This window comes from Sceloporus occidentalis, unplaced genomic scaffold, assembly GCF_023333645.1.
Source record: "Sceloporus occidentalis isolate IW3139 unplaced genomic scaffold, rSceOcc1.0.p SCAF_5, whole genome shotgun sequence".
Taxonomy (NCBI): Eukaryota; Metazoa; Chordata; class Lepidosauria; order Squamata; family Phrynosomatidae; genus Sceloporus; species Sceloporus occidentalis.
In genome coordinates, this window is record NW_028316985.1 from 17,577,564 (window position 1) to 17,603,748 (window position 26,185).

A 26,185-nucleotide genomic window follows, 5' to 3' on the forward strand; every position below is an offset into this window, starting at 1 on the left:
TTAAGTAATTCAGGGGTAGGTTTCAGTTGGTAGTTCTCAGTGCCAGTCTTTCTCACACTATTTATGTAACTAAAATCTGGAATTATTAGCAGTTGTCGCTCTGTCTGTGCCACAAGCCATAATTTGATTCACTAGCTCTTTTTTAATTTTTTCAAAGACTCTGAGAATTTGAAGCAGTAATAGTCCCTTCCTAAATTCTTATCAGCAGTCTTTCTTTTACTACAAAAATACTGGCCTGAGTTATGTTGCTAGTCCTACCTAAAGTAGATCCATTGAATTAGTGGCATTTACCAATATGTTGTTACTATTCAACACTGAATGGGTCTACTCTTGTTGGGTCTAACTAACAGGATTTCAGCCATTGTTCTCATCTAGGCAGTTGCAAAATGAATAACTAGATAGCAAGGCCAAATTAAATTTTAGCTAGTTTCTGTTTGAAGCAGCATAGAAAGAGCACTTTTGTGGCAAACACTTGAGTGCTTTAGTTGTCAAATATAAATGAGAAGTGGGGAGGATGTTTGTACATGCAAAACAAGACCAATATCTAATGATGTTCATATGTTCTCAACATAGGACTTCATCAATTTTTAATTATAACATAATGTTCAGGAGTCATATTTGCAATCTGATAGGAGAGGTCTAGCCTGATTTGCAAATTACAATTGGTTAAACCTTTTAAAATGCATTGCAAATATAAAAGCATCTGCCTCAAAAGTACATTAATGGGTCTGAAATAATTTTCTCTTTAAAACTGGTAGCTGGATAGGATGTAACCCAACCATTTAGAAATATACTTTTGAACTAGAACTTAACTAGAACTATTTGCATCACACAAGAACGCCACACAGTTTTTCTTCAAAATTGACTTTAATAAAGTGCTACTGGGACTAAAGGCATGGATTTACAGAGTCCCTCCAGGTGAGGAGAAACACACAACCCCCTTTGATTTATAAACATAGGTGTTGGAAATGGTATTGACTCCTTTAAATACTGGAAACCATTTTTTTTCAGCATATCAAATGGCACAAGAAGCTCGAGACATATTTTTGAAAATGCTCTTGCATAAAAAATGTCCTGGAAGATTGCAGTTTGATGAACACTTCCTGGATTTATTACATCAGTTCAAGCCACTATTTAAAAATTCTAATTCATTAATTGTTCCAAATCAATTGCTTCCTTCAATTTAGGAATTTAATGAAACAAGAGGTGATGAATGTGTGTGTTCTTTTACCTGTTGGACTGCAACTTCCATCAGCCATAGTCAGCAATCAACAGCAAGTTATTATGGGAAATGCAGTCCAACATCTGGAAGACCATATGTTCATCACCACGCCATAGAAACCTACAAAATCCTCCTCCTTAGAAAAACCATACAAACCAGCAAAGTTTACCATGTTTGATATTTATGAAACCAAGCTGTAGGATCTGAAAGTGGTTTTTAACTCCAGTATGCCCATGGGTTATTTTACTTGGTGCAATCACAGTTCTTTCCTGATTTTTGCTGCATAATTTTAAAGCACTCGCTTGAATTTTTGCAGTGGCTCATTATAAAATGTTAGTTACTTCTCTAGAGGAGGATATTGGTAAGCTCTCATAGGTAGATGGTGTTAAAGATCTGCATGCCTAGCGTCGGTATGGGTGAATTGTGTGGTTCTACAGATGCTGGTGGACTGCAGGTCCTCTACCCTCACCAGTAGTTATATTGGCAAACACCAACAGGATTTGAGATCCCATTCTTAGTATTTTGGAGAACTTAAGAGTATCTCAGTGAAAGTGTAATGCAGACTTTATTCTCCAGATGTGGTTTTTGAGTCAGTGCACACAAACCCATGTCACTTTAGTCCCACTTAGTATTGCCATGACAGTAGCCAAAAGGGTGAAAAAGGTGAAGCCTCTCTTTTCCATAGTCTTCAGCACTTTACTAGAACTAGCACCTGGTAAATATGATTTCCTCCCCTTGGAAATACTGTATTTTCCTAAGTTATACTGGCACAGTAGTGTGCCAGGCTGAACAGAATACACAAAGTGTCTCCTGAGACCTACTGCCCATAAAGCCAGACCACCACTGAAGACTAAGAACTGGGTTCAGAAGAAAGTGGCTTTGGAATCTGTGCAGGATTGGATGAGAAATCAGTTATTTCCCAATGTTTTTGAGGTGTAGTGTGGTTTATATCACAGCATCCATCACAAGCTTATGATGAACATACCCAATACCAGAGGAATATACCAGAGTAAAATTTTAGCTATTTACCAATTTTTCCTGATTTTGAAATTACTTCTTTTAAAAGATTATTCTAGACAGAAGTTTGAAGAAGATACAGTGTTAGTGTGTTATCAGTGAGTATACTAGATAAAGTGAGTATACTAGATACTAGATAAAGAAACACTGACCCTCCAAATTTTTGGATAGCATGCCAGTGTTAAAGAGTTTGGAGTATTTATATGGTAATACTTCAGTGTCGGATATAGTCTGGGGATGGGCCTCCAGATATTTTGGACTTTCAGAATGTTGGGTTTTAAAGCAGAATTGTTGATCAGCCTACACAAAATATCTCAATATGACAAAATGCATGTAACATTTCTGAAATCGCACCAACACTACAAAGGGTGCATTCATGATAGTTTTAAGCATTATATTTTGATGTTTGCAGGTCGAAACTAAATTCATACTCCAGGCTGTATTTACCCTATATAAGTATTAACTTTGAAAAATATCTTCCCCAGAGCATTCAACACTGGATGTACTTATGTAACAGACTAGCCTTTTCTAGTGATAGTTCAAAAGTCAAGCATAACTCTGATTCAAAGCATCAACCTCTGTGTCTTTAACAGAAATATTTGAATCAATTGAATGTTTGCTTTTATATCATACAGCAAGAGAAATAGTAGTTTTCACACTTTAAAGACAATATGGGAATTATACAACCCTCTAGATGTTGAACAATCCTTAACACTCCTCAACACTAGTTATGCTGGCCAGGGCTGCTGAGAGCTATGGTTCAACATCACCCAGAGAAGTCTAATCCTGCCTTCAACTATGTCCTAATCAATTATGAAGCACAGGCACTAATAATCCCTTCGGATAATTCCTTCTATTGGTTTCCTAGCCAAGTGTTTGGCTAGTAGTTTCCTAGCTTGGCAAATGGTTTCCTAGCTAAGATTTCTATAACATGGGTGTGCAACTATGGAGTGTCATAGGACTGCCCCACTCCATTTTACATAACACTTGTGATCTACCTGGCCAAAAGTGAAAGCAGCCATTCAGCCTTCCATCCTTTAACATTTCTTTTAGATTTTGAAAAATAGTGAATGTACTGAGTGAGGTACTCCAGAAGATAGTTGTCCATTGTGTCTCTACCCCAAATGGAAATACAGCTAAGAACAGAACAGCTGAATTGATGCCTACCATATGTTCATTTCACCTCCATAATTTCCCAGGCCTTGTGGGTTAAGTAGGAACCTGTATGAGGAATACTCTCACCAGAGAAGTCAAGAACAGTAGTTTATTTCACTGGATGCAGATCTCATATTCCATAGTTCAAGGTAGTGTGCAATGAACAAGAGTTTCTGTCTTATGTTGGCTCTATCAATACTGAGAAGTATAGGCCTTTCCCATCTATTACAATGTCAGTGAGAATCTGATACTAGCAACCTTCTAAATGCAGAAAATGCAAACGGTGGTCACTGTGTTTGAGCTCAAAGGCTACGGCCAACAGATGCTAGAAAAAACTTTTTCAACAGTGCTTATATCAAAACTAAATGGCAGCTGTACTTTTAAAAACCCTTTCTCCAGCATGGTGGCCTTTCTCCTTTTCCAAAGTTGGAACTACAGCCGCAGAGTACTAATTCTTGGGCATTAGCTCTACAAAAGAGATAGTAGATAAATACATTTTTAAAAAGGAAAACAGGTTAAAGCTCACTGGAATATACTGAGGCACTTTATTCTTTAAAATGGATAACAAACAGCACTAAAAAAATTGCAAATTACCTGTCTAGCAACTCCCATTTACCATGGCAAAATTGTCATCCTACTGAATCAAAGCAAAGATTCCCATATGACTGTTCTAGGCATTAGATTTAAAGGGTGTGCGGAAGAGAAGGAGGGAGAAATAAAGTGTGTTATATGCCTGCAAATATGCATTTGCAGATACCATGCATTTGCATCATATGTATAAAGAGATGGAGCTGGCAGAAGTTCCCCGTCAAAAGCAGAAGAGATAGCAAACCCAGAATTGTGATCATGAAATGTGTACTGAATAGTCAAAAACATTTTTAAATTGCTTCGATAGGGCAAGAACTCATCTAGTGACTAGATGAGTTCCCAGCTTTTAAAATGAGGGATACAGGCTGTCATCTCCACAACAGTTACAACCAAACCCTCATTTCTCCTTTACTAGACAGAAAAATGACTACAATGACCCTTAACTTGCTCATGGATTTCCAGATTTCTTTCCCCCAAAACAGATGCATTACTACTAGTTTTGGGGAGACTTTACTGCCAAAAAAAGTGAAACAAAGTAATTAGGAATCTGCTTTTGAAACGAATGGATTTTAAGAAGCTTATCCAGACCATTGAGAACTTTTCTTCTCCCTACTTCCCCTTTCTTAACTACTCAAAATAACCTACCTATGCACCTGTCACCTATACATTAACAACAACTGCAGTGGTTTCCTAGCCAAAATTTTGTTAACAGGGATAGGCATGGGACACTCCATTTTACAAACCACCTGGCTGCATTCATGCCCTCTGATGAAATCAGAACTGACCAGAAGGTCATCTTTAATTGCAAAACAACGCACAAAAATGTAAGAGGGAAGGATCAAAATGACATTTAATGAAAGAATCATGCTTTCTGGGAACTTAAGGTGCAGTTCCCTATTTTTTTGACAGATTTTTTTTCTGAAGGAGGGAAGAGCCTTTGGAGGTCTTGAGTGGCTATATGCAGCCATTGGGCTGTACAGTTCCTACATCTGCCCCCACAGGATAGCTTTCTATTGATTAGCAAATGTCTAAAATCAATCAAGGTTGCACTTGCTTTTTTTAAGAAGGGCAATTTAGTCAAACTTTTTAATATACAGCAGGTGGAGTCAACAATATGAAGAGGTGCTGATGCCCAAATACTGCTTCAAGAATACAACAGTTGTTTATACAAACACTGGAGACAACCAGACTCACCACATCCACATTTGAGCATATATGTAATAGTTCAAAATGGTTCTTACTGTATTTACATGAGTGGAAAGCTGGAATCATAGCAGAGAAGCTTAAGATTTTCCTGATCATGTGATCTACAGAAAGTAACCAGAAAAGGCAACTATGGCAAGGAAAAAGATAAAAACACTACTCTACATTTTCACATTCCTAAAGAGAAATATAGAGGGTTAGATCAAGTTGCTCTGTGGGATAATCATATCCGGAACTGGGGAAAAGGAATTAAGGAAACAATTCAGCCTCACTTTGTAGGAAACTAAAGGGAATTGCTAGAAGAGGTAATACACATGTTAAGGGATGAAGAATGTGCAGCTTCTCCAGTTGTTACACTGCTGCCCCCATTATCACTTGCCGCTGCCTATGCTAGCAAGGGCTGAGGGAAGCTGCAATTCAGTTGAACCTGAAGGACTACATGTTCCCCACCCTTGAAAAAGAATATTAAAAAAAACTTGGGATAGGTTACTTGGTTTCCACTTTTACAAAAAATTCTCAAGTATATCTCTAACCCAAACATTAACCAAAGCAATTGCAGAGAAGTGTTCCAACACCACAGATCTAGAGAAGACAAGGGAAGTCATAGTATTTAAATTTTAAATAGTATTATTTAAGTTGCAATATTTAAATTTCATTCCCAATGTATTGTGCTTCAAGGGTCACTTTTACTCCTCTCCAGGACCAAATATAGCTAGCTGAATTAAAAGCCAGCTTTCAGCACATAACAATTATCTGCAAGTTAAGTGAATTGTGCAAGAAAGCTAACTTTCAGAACACCATATTTCTATGGTCAGGTATTCTATCAACCCAGGTAAATGACTGGAAGGTACAGCACAATGCTGTTCAAGATGAACCACTTGAGAATCAGTTTCTTGAAAACCTTGTATTTGGCTTGGGAGTCAATGGTCCAAGTCAATTTAAGGCTAAATTCATCCCACCTGTGAATTTATGTAAAACTGAAACAGAGAAGATGTGGACAAAGCAGGTATTGAAATTTGTATTTCACAATAGTTTTTGTTTATGAAGGCTTGATAATGCATTCATCAAAATGGTACAGTCATCTATACCTAAGGAGTGTGTCTTTGATAACTAAACTGGTATGGTAAAGCAGGATGAAATAAAAGAACAGGAAGAGAAAAACATAACAATGGCAAATGCATATGGGTAATCAAAGAACATTACTCCTCCCCAAATTATTTTCACCCCTAGTTGGGAGACTATTGCTTTCTCCACCATCCAGCATTAAAGAGCTTTGACAATGTAATTAAAAAAAAGACAAAGTTTGGGGAGCAGAAAAGATAAAGCAAAGAGGTATTGAACAAGCACTACCCTGTGGGGATTGAAAAGGACCTGGGAAGTCAAAAGGAGCAGTGCAGTACCTGAGGAAGCTGAGACAACAGGGAGACCAGCCTCATGCTACAGGATTAAATATCCTCTCATTCATGAGGTGAAGGGGGAATCAAGAAGCTGCCATAGCAGCTATGTAAGGGAAAGCTCCAGTGGGTAACCAACACTACTGTTCCCCTGGAATTTTCTTTTCTAGTTTCCAGTGTATAAGCACCCCCAATTCTCAGTTATACTTAGATACCTAAATGTGCAGGGGTTTTCAAAAGGACACCCCTATATGTTAACAGGAAGATCCAGTCCTAGTCCATTAAAAACATGATTGTCCCTAGGCTTAGCCTTTTTGTGTACCCTTTACCCTTCACCCTTTAAGTTACATAAATTTCCCATTAACAGCAGGCACCACAACCTTCAGTCAATACAACTAAGTGTAGATCCAGATGCTGTCCTCCTTGCAGAGCGGAGTTCACTACTTCTTCCTCAGTGCCAATGCTACACCCACTGCCACAGCCAGGATGGCCACTGCAGCCGCCCCACCATACAGCAGAATGGATTTGCCTTCTGGCAAGAGGATAGGTTTCTCCTCTCCAGCAGGGGATTTTCCTTTTTCTTCAGAATGGCTATCTTTGCCAGCTTTTGTTTCTTCTTCTGAAAGTGGTATCCTCTCAGATTTGGGAGCAGCTTTTCCTTCTGAAGAAGTTAATAGCTTGGCAGGTTTACTCAACGTCAGAGGTTCAGGTTCCGGTGGTTCCAACACTTTGCCCTCTTTCTGGTGTTCAGTAAGTGGAGGTACAGGGGGACTTGGCTCTGACACAATTTCACCACCTGACTCCAGCAATGTAGCTGGAGTTTCAGAGGGAACCAGCTGTATAGCGTCGGTCTGCAGACCCGTTGCTGATACTGCTGTTTCCTCAACTCCCTCTGGTATCTCCTCCTTTTCAACATGCACAATATCAGAGTTTGAAGAGTTATTTTCACTCCTTTCTTCTCCACCTCCGTTACTGTCCAAACTCTTCACTTCTTCAGGATCCATAGCTACTTGCTGCCACGACTCAGGGCCTAATGATACTGGCAAACTTTCTGTATGCCAGCTTTGACTGGCTGATAGAGAAACAGGTAAGCTCTCTGACTGCCAAGATGTTGTCACTGTGGGTGATTCAGGAGGGCTCACCTGGCCTGAGTTGTCACTAGTTAGGATGTAGATATCATTGCTGTCTTCAGCAATGAGTCCATGGTACTCTTCCTCTTCAGAATCCAAGCTAAAAACAGTGCCCTGAAAGAAAGACACAAGAAGTCAGAAAAAACCCACCTAATACTACCTGCTTTATCCAAAAACAGCTACAGAAAAATGTGAAATACAACCTTTTCATAGAAGAGTATTTGGTAGCCTTAATTCTGAATTACAAGGAAGCTGATAGCCACATAACATATGGTGTGAATGCATTCTGAATCCATGTAATTGGTATTAGGGAAGAGGAGAGAAGTCATAACATTTGGAATACTTTTAATTTAATAATTTATGAAACATTATTGTAACATCTCAACTTAAAATAGTTTACAGGTTTGTCTCGATTCCCTTTACTTCAGTATCAAGTCTAGTCATCTATGTGACTAAATTTATTGTCCAGAAATATTTTCACATAATTTGCATTTGTTGGACAATAAGTCTAATCATATGCTAAGACTTGATTGCTCACTCACAGACTCTGTGTAAACCCTGATAGAAATATTTTATAATGAGATGCTATACATACATTTTATATATTAAGATAATAGAATAATAGAATAACTGATTATCTAAATAACATATAACCCATTATCTAAATATTGCTGAGAAGAGCAGCAGATTTTGTGTCTGAACTACATTACAAGCATTTAGAATGCCAGACATACAAACCAGAAAATTTCCATTATTTTCAGATGGCAAAACTAAGAATTATGTTCATTTATTTGCAGATGTGTAAAAAGCAACTAATTAAAAAAGTTATGACTAAATAACAGATGGGAAGATTGTGCTAACTATAGCCACAAAATATGAACCTGCACACAGCTGCCTCTGCATGAAGCAGGAGGACAGTGAGGACGTTCACTAGATCATGGCCTCTGGTGGTGCCCATCACAAAAGGTAAAAGGTAAAGGTATTCCCTGTTGACAAGGTTGTGAAGTCATGTCCAACTATAGGGGGCAGTGCTCATCTCCATTACTAAGCCAAAGAGCCAGTGTTGTCAGACACTACTCAGTGATCATGTGGCCAGTATGATTGCACAGAACACTGTTTTCCTTCCCACCAGAGTGATACCTATTTATCTACTTGTTGGCAGAAGCTGGGACTGGTGATGGAAGCTCAGCCCATCATGCAGCACCTGGGCCTCGCATCACATAGTCGGCGTCTTAACCACTTGAGCCACCACATCCCACCACAAGCTATCACTTATTTTTCCCCCACCTGTCTTGTCACCACCCTGAATGTTGCTGCAACTTCAGTCAGCACACCTGCTCAATCCAGTGTACCCTAGGCTCATGGCAGCCAAAGGAGAGCCAGTGTCTGCAGTGGCCCATGATGATGGCGGAGGCTGGCAATTCCTCTTGCTTGGGGCTACTGTTGTCATCTGGGTCTAGCTAGGCCCCTCGGAGGCAGAGGGGATGCAGCCTCAGTGGCTCTGCTCTCAAACAAACAGCATGTCTGGATGACTAGCCAAGGAGGAAAGGTGCAAGTGCACTGCTGCTACTCCATCCCCTCCTGGCTGTCCAGCCAGGGATTCCCACTTGTAGATGGAGGTGTATGACAAATTGCCAGCTGGTCCGGTGAGGCAGATGGGTAGGCAGATTAGGGGCTAAGGAGAGGGCCCAAGGAGAGGAGGAATGAACAAAGAGGTCTTTGGGCAACCGTTGAAGGTGGTGGAAGAAGACATAGAGTCTCAGAAAGTAAAAAAGTTTTACTTTTCAACATATTAAACAAACAGCCCAGTAAAGGGAAGTCCAGCTGCAGATGCAGATCCTCATTTAGTCCCTAGGGAGTCAGAGTTCCAAGTCACAATATTTTTTCTTTTCTTCTATTTTTCTTCTCAATAAGATCTTATTTTGGAAAAAAAGTTTATCCTGGCACAAAACCCCAGATTCTTAAAGGAATGATTATAGTTTATAAAATGTTTGAGTAAAGGAACAACTGATTTCTTTTACTTAATGCTATTAAGGTATATCCCAAGTCCAACCTACAGAACTCTCAATGTTTTGCCTATATATAAAATTGATAGCAAGGATATCTATGTTGTGATAACACAGATCACAAGAAGAGGGCTACAAGTTTGAAAACTTGACTATAAGATGACCTCATGTATAAGTCGAGAGCAGGTTTAGGGGCAAAAATTATGGATTTTGATATAACCCGTGTATAAGTTGAAGGTGAAACTTAAGGCATGCAACAAAGGATGTAAAGGATGAAGGTAAATAAAATGATACCAAAGCACACTGCTCTTTTCCCACCCAGACATTCAAAAAGGCCAGAAACAGCACTGCAAGGGGAAAAAATAGAGGGGTTCAGTGTGTCTTTTAGGTTCTCCTGGAATGGACTAAGCTCTTACCTTTCACCACTCTACTCAGAAAAAAGGATGTTTCCATTTTAAATAAGAGTTAAGGCACATTGATCTGTGGACAAGTCTAACTAATTTTTTGGATCGATTGTCTGTCTAAAATTTCTAGACTTACGCATGAATATATACAGTACAGGTTTTCTAAGAATTATAAGCCACAGACTCAGTCATCTTGGAAATATATTTACACTTCCTAGAGAGGAAGAAATGTTAACAAGAAAACAAAATACTACTTTAGAGCTAGCAGATAAAACATTAACACTCAAAGCCAGCTCTGAACATGACAAAATGCCTTAGCCTTTGCTAATAAAACAGCTCTTTTCCACTTCTGAAGTTATTTTATGCCTAAAGGATGCTATACATGTATCCTATTGGCAATGTGGGAAAGCTGCCAATCCATCCCTGCTCAACCAGTAGTGTTAGATGAACTAATAAAAATGTAGCCATTGGAGGTGTGTTTGTGTTTGCTTTTAAATTTAAAGAAGCATTCTACCGATGATCACTAGATTGGACTTAAGAAGATGGTAACAGCGGTGAATGTCAATGAAACTTATTTGTACTGTGAAATGTACATGCATTTCAAATACTCCATGTTTGTAATTCCATCACTTGGGTCAGTTTCTAGTACTTCACACTACTATTCAGTAATTGTCATTTGTGTGGTACCAGTCAGCGGCTTTCATGTCAGTATGGAGTGAATCAATTTTGGGTTTTATTCCAAAATTTAAAATGAGTTGTTCAAGCTGCCACACTTATTCTAGAAATAGTGTTCAGCAGCATGGATAACTCCTTTGAAATCTGTAATAAAATGCAAAGCTTTTTACTCCACCTCTGACATGAAAGCTTATACCTCTATATTCTCTAGAGGCCATCCCTCATACCTCTAGATTCAAATCCTCACTGTGTCAAGAAATTCCCTGTCAAGGATTGCTAGACCAAGTCCCTATAGCTACTCCTAACTGATATCACCAGATGGTAGCAAGCACAAAATGGAACGCCCTGACATACTCTATTTCATAAAGCATAACACAAGTTACCAAGGTAAGGCACATCATTATACAATTAGGCAAGCACTATGCATTCACATACTGCCTGAAGGAACAAGACTGGGAAATTTAATTGAAGTGTGCTCAAAAAGCATGCCTTGATGAAGAATAAAAACACATTAAAATAATTACATATATTTAGATATCTCTGCAACAACACTGTAATACATGCACACAAACACACACAACTTTTGGGTGGATGTCAACACCATCAGGGAAGCAAGAATGTTAAAGTCTGAAGTACAGTGGACCCTTGTTATACACTGGGGTTTGGTTCCAAGATCCCCCATGTATAACAAAATCCGTGGATGCTCAAGTCCCATTAAATATAATGACATAGCAAAATGGTGTCCCTTATAAAAAATGGAAAATCAAGGTTTGTGATTTGAAATTTATACTTTTTTGGAACATTTTCAAACCGTGGATGCTTGAATCCATGTATAAAAAATCCGTGTATAAGAAGGGCCAACTGTATGTCAAAAGGATGCAGACAGCAGCTATGTTTCTGTCTCTAAAAGTCTATTCCTTTTATTCACTTAAAGTCGTAACACAATTCTCACACCTTTTAAAAGTTCAAAACTTTTGTTTAAATGAATGTAACTTAAACAACTCATGATGGCAGGGGAGCTGAAGTCAAGCTGCACAAAGCATCTAGCTTTTCTACCAGTGCAGAAGCACTCATGCGTTGTTCAGGCAAAGCTCTCAGAGCTTTTGCTGATAGCAGCCTTTCACATCTATCCATCTGCACTAATGGAATGTGGCACATGTAGAAAGCTGCATCAGGGGTTGGACTACTGCCATACAGAAAGTAATTACTCAGTAAATCCCCACCCACCCTCTCTCTGTGCTGATCAAGCTGTCCCATGTGCTCAGCGGACTGGCAATGGAAAGTACACATTATTCTCCCATGAATTTCCCATTCCTTAGCCATCTACACAACGCCTGGCATGGCTTGCTCAGCTCACCGTTTCTAAAGCATAAGTAACACTCAACAGCATTGTAATGAATATGTCACTTTGTTGGAGAATTCTGGTACCTTTAGCAAGCTTCAGCAATGGCAGGGACGTTCTTTGCCATTAAGGAACCAAGTAATGTTCTTCTTTACTGCCAGTGGGCTGGGCACTAGAGGCACGGATCACAACAAACAGTTGTTTCATAAAGCTTTGTCATAAGAGACCATGCCCTATGAGGAACGACTTAGGGAGCTGGGGATGTTTAGCCTGGAGAAAAGAAGGTTAAGAGGTGATATGATAGCCCTGTTTAAATATTTGAAAGGATGTCATATTGAGGAGGGAGCAAGCTTGTTTTCTGCTGCTCCAGAGAACAGGACCCGGAACAATGGATGCAAGCTACAGGAAAAGAGATTCCACCTGAACATTAGGAGGAACTTCCTGACAGTAAGGGCTGTTCGACAGTGGAATGCACTTCCTCGGAAGGTGATAGAGTCTCCTTCCCTGGAGGTCTTTAAACAGAGGCTGGATGGCCATCTGTCAGGGATGCTTTGATTTGGATTTCCTGCATGGCAGGGGGTTGGACTGGATGGCCCTAGTGGTCTCTTCCAACTCTATGATTCTATGATTCTATGAATTATTGCTAGCCTCTGCTTTCACTTTGATAAATTCAAACACCACACCTACTCACACTGAACCTTATTAGCCTCACATTTTATGCATCTGAAGAAGGACAGTTGTCCCCAGCACTGTCATTCTATGCATGTCCATCACAAGATGGACAACATAACCCATGATGTACTTATGCCTTCTGCTTTCTTATGTTATCCCAAGCTGAAACAGCTGAGCTGCTGACTTTCAGCAATGTATCAGATGCAAAAAAAAAAAAAGCCAAATTATTTTGAAAGAGAGTATACAACATGTTTTAATGCAGCACCATGTTCCCACAAGTGCTATTTTTCTTTAAAACAAGGCATGCATTCAGTATGTGTTTTCTTTAATAGTGGCTTTTTCCATTGCTAGTGCACCAGGAGCATAGTGTAGACTTCCAGGTGCTCTATGTGTGTGTGTCTTCTACTCTGGAAAATCACTCACCTTGTCCAGAACAAGAAGATAGGCATGCCAATACTTCTGCTCTTAGACAGTCAGGATATCTAAAGTGTTATACAGTGCCATACACAAAAGCATTCCCAAAATCTCCAACAGGACTATCCTTCTCCTACCTGAGTTGGGACAAGTAGAACAAAAAGAGAGTCAAGTATTACATTGCTATTCCTTGCTTGCTTACAGTTGCTCCTCCATATCCACAGATTTAATATCCACAATTTGAAAATATTTAAAATATATCTAAATTCCTAAAAGCAAACCTTGATTTTTACCATTTTATATAAGAGACACATTTAACTATGCCATTGTACTTAATGGAACTTGAGCATCCACCAATTTTGGTTTCCACAAAGAGTCCTGGAACCAAACACCAGTGGATACCAAGGTCCCACTGTATTTGAGAGGAAAACTGGCACTGTCAGAGGATTCAAATGGGATGGAATGTATCCTCAAACATATTTACTGAGGAATAAATTGCAAAATCACAGTTTTGCACACAAAGGTATTTGTAAGCTGCCATGGGTCTCATGTTGGAAGAACGACAAAATGTATGTAAATAAATAAATAAAATCCAATCATATCTCCACTCTTTAAGTAAGAGATGCTGCATTTAAAAAGAGAATGGAGACAAGCCATTCTATATGGCTTATATACATCCTTCCTGTACCTTTTCCAAACGTCCATGCACTCCATTCCAACTTGATGGGGATGCCCAGGGTGGGGGTATTACTTATGGGTTTTTTTCATACCATTACAAATAAAGATTCTCAAGGCAGTTCAGTTTTGCCAAGAAACCAAGTGCCTCTCTTGTATAAGTACGCTTCAGATTACAATAAATGGATATGTATGAAACACAGGTTATTTCAAGCCAGAAATATTACAAAAATAGATTATTTAATGTCAAGGAAGTAGTGTGGTTATCTCTTCTTCAGCTCAAACTGCACAGCAGTTGACAAAATCCTTTAATCAAAAACTCATGAGCCATTTTATGCCATCAAAATAGACATTTTATGCCATCAAAAGCAGCCAAAAAAGTCCATGTATATCCATAATGCTGTTCTCATCAGCCAGAACCAGAGGTCAAACAAAGGTCTTTGGTGTACAAATTTAACAGTTTTGACCAGCAGCTAATAGTGAAATAAATGATGAAAAGAATAAGCTACACTGAGGCAAAGGAGATTTTACAACACAGCAGATTTCAGAACAGTATAAGCAAAGAGCTTGGCTCCCCAGCTGCGAGGACAACAGCTTCAATTTTACAGTGAAAACAGGGCATTGGTTCAGAAAAGGATATCTCTTCTGCGTGAACTAGACTGAAAGAAGAAGAGGAGGAGCAGCTTCAAGAAGAATGAAGAGTACATGTTGGGAAAGATGGTTGAAAGATGTAAGAATGGAAGTGGGAGGATAGTAGGCACAGGGAGTGGGAGATAGAGATGGTCCAATGTGGGATGAAGGGAGAGAAAGACTATGGAAAAGGCTCAAACATTTACAGAGACTTCTGTTAATCCAGTCTCACTTTGCTTTAATAGGAGTTTTATACAGTTGGATCCCCATATCCTTGGATTCTTTATCCATGGATTCAAGCATGCAGAACTCAAAAATATTCAAAAAATATATAAATTCCCAAAAGCAAACCTTGATTTTGCCATTTTACTATCCATGGAATTTAATGGGACTTGAACATCCATGGATTTTGGTATCCATGGGGGGGGGGGGGGGGAACCTGGAACCAAACCTCAGCAGATACTAAGGGTCCACCGTAGTTTTGTTACCTATAATGATCTTTGGGATTAGGAACAATCTAAAATAGTTTATATTTAGGTATACAACTCCAGGATCACAAAATCTGCTCTAGTATTTTAAAGTAGTCAGTATGATTAAAAACCTAAAGAATCAGGTGAGATATAAATTAATTAGCCTTGCCACCATGGAGGAATATTTATGTATTTTTCAAAGAGAAGTATACTAAAATGCTACTGACACTCTTATTCCAGGACTGTGGTTAGTCTGTGTAAAAATAAACCTAGAACAACAACAAAAATGGTTTCCCCCATAATGTACACAGCACTACACAATCTGATTCAAACCCTCGCTGCTATCTTTTTAAGCATCAAAGATGATTATAAACTCTTCCTTTGACAAAATATCTACTGCTGAAATTCTCCAGTGGATGCTCATATAAAAGTAAAAAGAAATCTCTCAAAAGTTAAACAAAATCTGGCTACCATTACTCAATGTATTCCCTCCAAAATGACCATCTTCAGATAAAAATATCTAAGACGTTATTCTGAATTTTTCACTTATGCAGCAGCCATCAATATAAACTATGTAAATTTTTACTTTCCTATTAAGCACGCTCTACCAGAACTAAGATGCCTATGATAAAGCATGCTTCTATTTTGATACAACATTCTGTGAAGATTTCTGCCTTGTCATCCATAGCAAAGTCCAAGAATAGAAAACCAGACATTTATTTATGAAGCAGCTCTTAAGTAAGAATGGAATAATAATTAAAATACTGTTATTTCAAGCAACGCATGTTATCATTACAGTCTGGGAAGCAACTGGGATGCAAACCATGCTAATGATCTTTCTAATAGGAATGAAATCATCCAAGTTCGTGGGGAGGATGAAGTTACTTCATATATGTCTACAAATAGAACAAGCAGTACACAACTACTTACCAAATTTATTTTTAGGGGAAAAACACTCAATTTCATCCACTGAAATTACATGCCAAGTTTAAAAATTAACTCCAGAGCTAGAGAAAATATTCTGTTGTTCAAATCACTCTGTGAATTCAGTATCACCAACAAGCCAAGTGATAGTTATGACTTTAACTGTATACTATAAATTCAAGTTTGTCTTTAACAAGTCAAATGGACTCAAAAGTCCAAGGACAGTAAAGCTGAACAATCTAGAAACTGACAAGACAGAGACTTTCAATAAACAACATTTTATCATTCTTATTCCTTTCTGATTTTCCATAAGACTGGCTCAGTTCTGGATGAAATAGTAGAAATGAAGGAAAGGTTGACACTTTTAAGTTTAAAGATACTATTTTGGCAAAAAACTCTTACCCAGACTGACTGTTCCTACTCTGCACTTTTCCAGGAGAACCTTCTGATGCAACAGACACAGCAAACAAGAGAGGGAGGGAGAGAAAGAGAACAGACCAAGGGAGAGGGAGTGTGCGCAGTGCACATCCATTTGTTTGTGCCCTAATACAGCTTCAGGGCAAGCCAGGGAGTTAAGCTGCTGCCAAATAAGAACAGAAGTTTTTGCTCTGACTCAGTGGAAAACATAGAACATTTCTGTGATTCTTCTGTTATCTGTAAGTGATGCCAGGAGAGCAAACTGCGTATAAAATGCACTATGCTTACTGGGAGCTATATATTTACCTCTTAAGGTTAAAGGCAGTCATGGAAGTTAGTTTAAAGAAGACTAGTGTGCTTGTTCTGTAAAGCCAAAGAAAGAGAGTCTATTTGACACCTCACCCACTATACTGCATTCCTCATACTTACTTCTTTCAAATCAGGTTAACAAACTAGGCTGGTGACAATTTTAACTGATACTTACATATGCATGTCTTTTGGAGACATGACTGAGTGGGAATTTGATACTAGCCATGACTTTAGGAGAATGCAGAAAAGGGGATAGAGAATGCAACTCTAGTGCGACTTCTGGCAGAGGTTGATGACAGAGTTGCACTGGAGGACCTAGAGATTCCTAGAATATTCAGTGTAACAATGATTACTGAAAAAACCCTGTTTTAAGAAAAACCTTATTGGTAAAAAAAATGCTCATGTATCCATAAAAGTTAACATATTACACAACAATATGCAGATAGAAAAATCTGGACTTTCAGCAAAAGTCTTGCTTTTCGCCTTAGAAGTTAAACATTTCAGATTATTTAGACTAAACAGAATAATCACCTCACTTATTTCCCCATCTCCTTGCCTGCACAGTTTCAAAAATAGCTCTGCCCTGTTGGCTATGAAGCATTTGTCAGTCCAATTTTATGCCTGGTTAGAGGTGAACAGATAAGCACATAGTTCATGGAACAGCCCAGACAATGACAATGTCATAGAATATGAACACTCCCTCCTTGGTAGACAGAGCTTTATGGCTGTATGCATCTATATGCTGTAACACTTACATTATAAAAATAGTTTTATATTTTAAATATTTTAAATACTTTTAAAACTGTGGAATGAAGCAGTCCCCTGAAAGTACCAAAAGATCAAAAACAGCTATCTTACCAAGGTCATTACACCAAGAATCATAACTGCTTGCAAAAAAATCCTACCGAGTTTTTCATTAAATAAAGGCCTAAAGCATAACCCAATGTAGGAATCCTAGTTCATTCTGCAAGAAGCAAAAATAAGTGACAAAAACCTAAACATTTCCTGTTGCACTAGGAATGAAAGGCAGTTCGCATCAAACAAAGAATGTTCTTATTCTCATACAAAAATAGGAATGAGGAAGAAAGGAGTGATAAAAACAAAAGGAAGGGAACAGGAAGGACTGGTGTCTACATCTCTCAGTATCTTTTGCAGAATCAACATACTGTATATGAACACTATTTAAAAGAGAATATTAGTATGACATTTTTGCTGTTTGGATTTTGTAATCACTGACCAGCTTTACTTTCACAATAAAACCAACTAGGGAGTCATTTCATTAATCCCAGATTAATTCTGTTTAAATCTGGCAGTGTTCTACCTCCTAGAGAGGAATAATCTGCATGCCTACTCAGTTGCTGCTGAACTCTACCAAGTTGTAAGAAACAGATGGGAAGAAGGGGGAGTGCATATGACAGTGGGTTCTCTTGTACTTTTGAAAACCATTTTGAAACAGCACCTCAAACAAAAGTGGCTTCCTACAGGAAAGTGTCTATGGCTATAAGGTAGGTGGAATCTACTTAAAAACAAACACACACTAGACTAGACTTTACAAAGAGTATACACATAGGAATCATATTTGCCTGATATTGTGTGTAATGATCATTTATTTTCTATCCTCTTTTTTCATATGCTGCATATTGTCCTAATGATGTCTATATGCTCTGTCAAGTACAATTTTTTAGAGTTTCTCTTTTTAAATTCAGCCTCATAAATCTTAAATATGAAATATGCACAAGACACATCAAAATTTATTTCCACAGAAGGATATTTTATTCAGACATTAGCCTTCTTACCCATCCACCTTGCTGGATGATATAGTCTGCAGCATAGTCCTCCAGATAGGTCACTCCAAAATTCATCAATGCACCAAGTGGTTCTTGGCCTCGTCTTGATAGCTCTATCAAGAATTGCTGAAGAATAACCAGAGGCACTAAAACCTGTAAAAACAAAAGGTGAGAGAAACATGACCAAGTGTTCTAACATTTTATCACAATATCAGAAATTTCAGAGTGCTAAGTTTATTATAATAATTTAATTTTGTACACATGTAGAAAGGTAACTTTAAGTTCATCTCAACTTTTTAGACAAGGAGAACTACTATAATAATCAATGCAGAGAAATGGAAGATGACAACAAAAAAGGAAGAGCCATCTCCCACAAGATTAGAAAAATCAAAGGAAAATTTAAACCAAGAGTGGGGATGCTCTACAACCATCAGGGGAACACATTACATGACACATAGAAATAAAAAATAAAATACAATAACAGAAACTTACACCAAATATAAAAGAGATGAAAGGATAGAACCTAAAATTTTAGAAACTATAGGTTAACAGGGGTCTGCCTTGGAAACTTCAGAAATTTCAGCAGGTCCATACCTGCTGTAGCCTGACTACTGACCAGAACTGGTTAGAGAGAATGTAACTCCTTTGTTGAAACAGCTTTGTGAGCAACCAGTCTGTTTCTGAGCACAATTCAAAGTGCTTGTCATAACCTATAAAGCCCTGTTCAGCTTAGGTCAAGACAATCTGAAAGCCCTTCCCATATGAGTCTGCCCAAGCCTTTAGAGGAGGGGTTTCTCTCCATCCCATCATCTGCAAAGGCCTGTTTGGTATGGACACAGGAGAGAACTTTCTCAATAGCTATTCCTAGGCCTTGGAACTCCCTACCAAGGGAGAGTCAGTTGACTGCATCACTGCTATCCTTTTCCCAGTAGGCAAAGACATTAAGGCCTGTTACAGACAGCCAAAATAAAGCTGCTTCGAGTCACAGTGGAGGTATGGTGTTTCAATGATGCATGCGTCCTAAGAGTCCAGAAGTTGCACCAAAGCCACGCTCCATTACTGGCATTACTCTGCTAGTTACGAGGAACACTGAAACAGGCAGCTGGACATACCCCTCAGAATCCTGCAGTAACTGCTTCTTTCAACGTCCCATAACTGGGAAAGTGGTATCTTCCAACTCTATAATTCTTTACACTGAGGCTGAGAGCATGTGACTTGCCCAAGGGCACCACCCATTTTTTGTAAGTTTTCAAACAGGTGCCATTTTAGTTTGTTGCACCCAAAACAATAAAAGGTACTGCAGCTTAAAGATAAACAAACATATTATAGTCCATGAAAGCTGATACTACAATAAAAACTTTTAAGGTTCCAAAGGACTTTGCATTAGACTTCAAAGTACCACAGGACTCTGCAGTTTTTGTTTCTCTTTTTGTTTTTCTCCCTTAAGCAATGAAGGATGTAACAGAACAAAAAAAAAATCATTTCCTCTCACATTCTTGTTTTTCAAGAAAAACAACTATTGAGTAAAAAAAAAAATCTAGTGCAGATTGCCTGCATAGATATACCTTGCAAGGCTGTCTTGCAAGTCTGGCTTGCAATACTGGTTGCAGTGAAAGCAATCTTATTTTTAGAGAGCATATACTTGTAAGGATATAGAAAGCTCCATTTTCTGCTGCTCCATTCTTGTTAAGATACATGTAAGAGAAGACCAACCGCTTCTATAAACATAGTCTTGTCCTTAAGCAGATTACACCAGCTTCTACACTTGGGTAGGAATAAAGCCTGGGAAATACACTTTGATCTAAATTTAATTGCTAGTCCCAAGTAGAGGAGATTCATCGAATCAACAGAATTTACATAAGTGTTAACTTACCATTCAGCATTTGACACAAAACATATACTCTAACTGGAACTAGCAGCTAGATTTAGGGTGCTATAATACAGACAAGGCAGATCCAGCACCTTGGAAGAAGTTAAAATTGGGATAAACTAGTTGAGGACATCTAGTCAATTCAATGTAAAGTTAGCCAGTACCTTGTTCCATCCGCTGGCATGAGCTGCTGCCTCCTGAGTCCTCTCCCTGTATTCCTGGTAAGTCACTGGTCTAAAAAAGTGAAAACAAAACAAATTAAAGAAGCTAAGAAAAAACATTAAAACAGTGTACTACTTTTTTCAACAGTTTCTACATGTTGTCAGACTGGTTACTAGCAAGCAGACAAATGCTGAGTTCCACATTTTCAGAAAGTTGATTCAGCCTACCAACAACTTTCGTTCTTACAGTTAGCTAGACGAACTGCATTTTTAAAAAAATCCCATGAAGGCAACTGACAGAATAAATACTGTACCACATTAGGAAATGCCATCCTTTTGTCATTTTAAGTTACTACTATTGGATAAAGTAAATAGAAAGATTAGTGGGACAGAAATCAAAGCTGGAGCTAATAATGTCCCAGACCCTGTTTATCCTACCCTTCATATATGCAAGCAAGGGAAAATGAATATTCATAATTTGAATCCAATTTATTTTTAGAGTTTGAGATTTTTAAGCTATAAACTTAGGCTGGGATCATGACTTTCTGATGCTGCTTCCTTAAATGACAATTGCAGTTTTGGGAAGTTCAGTTAAGTAAAAGTGGATGCTAATATTTGTAATCTCTCTTCCTCCTACAAAGTGAAGAAGACTTTAGAAGCTTCTAAGACATTTAAACAGATGTCCCTTTTCAGGTGCTGCAGGGGTTGGTATTCCTTCTCTCCCTCCAGAGCACCCAATGACTTACAGTCAAGCCCTTGAAGCTGCTCCATACAACTATTCCATGCTTTGCAGTAAGATAGCAGGACTGGAGATGCGTATGGCTACATCAACATAGCCAGATGCACTATGATGGCATCAGAACTGAGATCCATGGGCATCTTCTGGAGGGGTCTCAGCGTTTCTGAATTCATTGTGCACATGGCTATAGGGAGGTAGCCATATGCTTCTCTGATCGTGCCAGCTTGCTGGAAAGCACAGAATAGCCATGTAGGACAGCTTCCAGGGCTTTATGGCAAGTCAGAACAGGGTATATGGCTCAGTATAGCATAGGTCTACATATGGATATTTACTCTACACTTAGGGAATACTGAATTGAGGCCATGGAATGCATGCAATAACCTCTCTTTAGAAGTACTTTTTACATTTTAACAATACATATACACAAAGAGACAACCTCCACCAGCTACATACATATAGCACACTAAACAGATCTGCTTAAACATTCACGGCTCCATTAATTTAAGCACCAGCTTTTTTCTTTACCTAAACTGCCATTTCAAACTATTTGCAACACATAAATCCATCTCAACCAGATATAAATATGTAACTATGGGACTTAGCTGTCAATAAAATGTTCTAGTTTAATGTATGAAAAAACAAAAATATTTCAGTTCCAAACACATATGACAAGTAGAGCTTTGCAAGCATATGGAAGTTTCAATATTGGGGACACACGAGGCCCTAAAAGCAATAGACCCTTGCACTAACTACAATGAATTCAGGAACTTATCTGGGGTGAGAACTGTGTGGCACGCCAGATGCTGTTAGATTGTTATTCCTACCTTTCTTCATCACTGGCTATGGTGGCTAGCATTGTTGGGACACTGCAGTCCAACAACATCATGATTCTAACCCCTTCTATTGATAAGTGTCAGCTACTTGGAGCAGTGTTGAGAAACAAAGTCAATACATCACGATGATGCCATGCCTTGCATGCCATGCTCTTTCCCATAGCAAAAAAGAAAGGTGTTCTGTCACACCCAGCAGGCAGAGAAGGAGGAAAACAGGTTAGCATGCCAGCAGGAAGGTACAAATGTAACATGTGGATTATTAAACAACAAATTGGATCCAGACTCAGACATGATTAGACTAAACTCCATAAAATTGTGGAACAAGTTAGTACTGACTAACTTAAGTCCCACTGATTTTAATTGGCCCTAACTAAATTCAGTTCACTGAATGATGGGTTCTAACAGCAGAGTCAATTCATAATATAAGATACTGGTATATGTTATAATTCTATGCAGACTTATCTGGAAGTAACCCCACTGAATACAGTGGTTCTGTTTCTAATTAAGCAATCATAAAATCAGGTTATCAACATCATACAGGAGTGTTCCCCTGGCGATCTACAAACACTGATATGCATACAACACTGAACTGTAATACAACAGAAATATTTAGTCTTAACTGGCACTAAAGCTCCTGCAATTGTTCCATGCCCCATGGACACTTGCTCATCTTTTCATTCTGACAGTTATCCTTTCAATGTGTTTTTTCCAACAACTAAATATTTCATATTTGGCTGGTTTTTCTAATCCTCGTTTCTCTAGTTCTTTCAGGACTATAACTTCCCAAAGCATCAAATGCATTTATCAATTCTAGCTTAATATCAGTTGGTTTTCCTTGGCTACTAAATCTGGATGCTGTATTGAATACATGACAGCAGAAGACACCCATATTACCATGTCAAGATGTAACAAGGCAAGTTCCATCAGAAGGTGGCATTATGATCTTTTGAAAGCATCTGCAAGTTCTTCAAATATAATGCATATAATGATTGATATCAAGTCATCAAAGACTATTAATAACCTTCTTCCCATTCTTGTATAGACATTTTTATCAATGTGCTAAATAAACAAATGATACTAAGTCAGAAATAAGTTTCGACTACAAAAGGGATGACAACAGCTATATTGTCATGACATGTTCAACTGTCACCACTGAGTAAGTTCAAGTGACAGTTTTTCTTATAACCCAAGATTATTTAAAGCACCATTCAACTACCAGATCAAAATCCACAAGAATACCCATAAATCATTAAGTAATGAGATACTAAATAGCTCATATTTACTATCTCCAGCACAAATATTTATAAAATGTTTTTTTTCTTATTAAGTGTGGCTGGAGATATATTTATATATACAGATATAAACAGCTTCAATTATTTCTTAACTGTACAATATAAAGCTATGTAGAAACAATGCAAATATCAAAACAACTCTCTAGAATTTCATTAAATTGCATTGTTTTCCATTATATGGGCATTTCTACAGTCACCTATCCCACAGAACTGAATATATATATAATCAAAACTATGTCATCAGAAAACTCTACCAAATATATTTCTACATGTCCCTATTACATTTTTATCCTGGTATTCAAATTACAAGACAGTTTGGGGATGTTACTGCAGCAAAACAAAACAAACAAACAACCTCCCCCCAAAAACAAAACACTGTTTAAATGCAATAAAGATAACATTAACTTGGAAACCAGGCACTCTCTGCCTTTTCATGACTATTTAGAGACTCCTTTCTCTGTCTCAATGCTGATCTCTCTAGGCGATGCACAGTAAACCTGAATTTACAACAATATCTAAAAGGCAATCTAAGCTAAACGTTTCAATGTACTGTATTCCCATAAATAATAAATAAGGTATTTTCTTAATAAATAAGGTATTTTCAGCTGATAACAAAATGAACAGATCGAGGAAAGAAGGGGTTCTTAGGGAACAGCACACAATTTTTTGCTTTCTGGGTTAACCTTAAAAGTGTCATCTTAAAACAGAAAGCTTTTATGTGACTGACCCTCACCTCTATCTCCTTCCATTTTAATTCATTTCACTATTATGTTGGAAACTGGTAAAAATGTTAATAGCTACATAAGCTAAAGCTTCACCACAATGTATCCAAATAAGAGAGAAATACCCAGAACAAGGTGGGGAAAATGGAATCCATGGGCTTTGCAAAGCCCTTGGATCCCACTTTTGCAGGTATCAAAGCCCTCCTCCATTTTTTTTTAAACAAGGCATGACTTTCAGCCAATTTTCACCAAAAACCACACAAAAGCCTCCTAGACACATATCAAAGACCTCCACAGAAAAAGAAAAATTATTACATAACCATCTTTCCCTCAAATTTCAGTTTTTATCTGTGTCCTTCCCAACATAGCAACCAAAAGTGACACATCACTTCCAGCTTCCATTTTGACACAGTTGCCAGTGGAAGGCTGTGCCCTGTAGGGGAGGTCAAGGGGAAATGGTCCCCCCTTGCCAACAGCTGCTTACTCTTACCTATAACAAGTTTTCAATCTTTCATTTACCAGGGATAAGTACACTTGCTGTCTGGCAAGTACTTAAGCTATGAACATATACAGCTGGAGAACTAGGACTGGCTGATGTGATGCTATACATCACATCAAAATGCATATGTTGTTGTTGTTGTTGTTGTTATTATTATTATTATTATTATTATTAACCTTTATTTATGAAGCGCTGTAAATTTACACAGTGCTGTACATGCAATCTTTTTGGTTAGACGGTTCCCTGCCCTCGGGTTTACAATCTAAAAAGACATGACACAGAAGGAGAAGGGAGTGGTGGAGGGAAAGGGTAAGAGGTCCAGCAGTTCCTCTCTACCTCCAAGGCCTGGACCAAGGCAGATGGACTGGAGGGAGCGCTTGGCTTCATAATGGATGGTTAATCATTTTCCAGGGAAAATACATACTCTCAAGTAGGATAATGCATATACAGTACATAGCAATACAGGAAATGGTTTGATAAACAGGCACCAAAAGAACATCAAGTAGTAAGCGACAATTATGCAATGCCTGGGAAGACTTCTTTGAACAGGATGGTTTTCAACTCCGTTTTGAAGCTGGTTAAAGAAGTGATGCCTCTTGCTTGTGGGGGAAGAAGGTTCCAGGAGTGAGGGGCAGCAAGTGAAAAGGGGCGAATCCGGGATGGGGCAGAGGAAATCCTGGGCTGAGACAGTAGACCTTGACTACCAGAAAGGAGGGCCCTGGTGGGAAGGTGAGGAGAAAGAAGGTCTGATTAGTAAAGAGGGGCCAGTCCATGGAGGGCTTTAAATGTCGACAGCAGGAGCTTGTACTGAATGCGGAAAGGGAGGGGGAGCCAGTGAAGGGATGCCAACACAGGAGAGATGTGGTCAGAGCAGTGGGTGGAAGTGATAATGCGTGCAGCTGAATGCTGAACAGAGATTAAAGGACGGAGGTGAGAAAGAGGAAGCCCAGCCAGGAGGACATTACAGTAATCAAGTCGTGAGACCACTAGGGCATGGACCAGGATCTTGGCAGTAGAGGCAGAGAGAAATGGTCGTATTTTGGCAATATTGTACAAAAAGAATCTACAAGCCTTGGCTGTGGTCTGGATCTGAGGGATACACGACAGAGAAGAGTCAAAGATAAAACCAAGACTGCGGGCTTGCTGGACTGGTTGAATAGAAATGTTGTCCACAGAGACAAAAAAGGAGAGTTGAAGGGTGGGCTTAGGAGGAAAGACAAGAAGCTCTGTCTTGGACATGTTGAGCTTCAAACACTGATGGCGCATCCACTGCGAGACAGCTGTGAAGCAAGACTCTTTTTTTCTGCCTTTAGGACTGAAATCAGCCAAAGACCCAGAAGAAGAAGCCATTAGAGTTTACATGAAACATGCATCTGCAAGAGTACTTGGTATATGTCTAGCCAGCATTTTTGCTGCATGGGGCAGTAGTTCGCATTTTCTCCTCTACCTGCATCATATAAACATAAGAAAAACCTCACAGAATAAGCTGATATTCCCAGGAATTCAACTGAGAAAAGTTTATACAGGTTGAGTATCTCTTATCTGAAAATCCTACACCTGAAACACTCCAAAATAGAAAACCTTTTTTAATGGATGGCTGAGATAGTGACATCTTTGCTTTCTGATGGTTCAATG

The 26,185-nt window shown here is 38.6% G+C and overlaps 1 protein-coding gene across 4 annotated transcripts in view; it reads right to left on the minus strand.

Annotated features, from left to right (window-relative positions):
- Window positions 1-3,489: 3,489 nt before the first annotated feature.
- Window positions 3,490-26,185, minus strand: part of BCL2L13 (BCL2 like 13) — a 37,935-nt gene continuing 15,239 nt past the window's right edge. For all 4 annotated transcript variants that reach the window (XM_089527738.1, XM_089527735.1, XM_089527737.1 and 1 more), the window contains 3 exons: window positions 20,469-20,538; window positions 18,444-18,587; window positions 3,490-7,823 (listed from right to left, as the gene is read on the minus strand). In XM_089527738.1, the coding sequence (XP_089383864.1) occupies window positions 7,020-7,823; window positions 18,444-18,587; window positions 20,469-20,538 (1,018 nt within the window). In that variant the 3' untranslated portion in view covers window positions 3,490-7,019. The remainder of the gene's footprint in view (window positions 7,824-18,443; window positions 18,588-20,468; window positions 20,539-26,185) is intronic.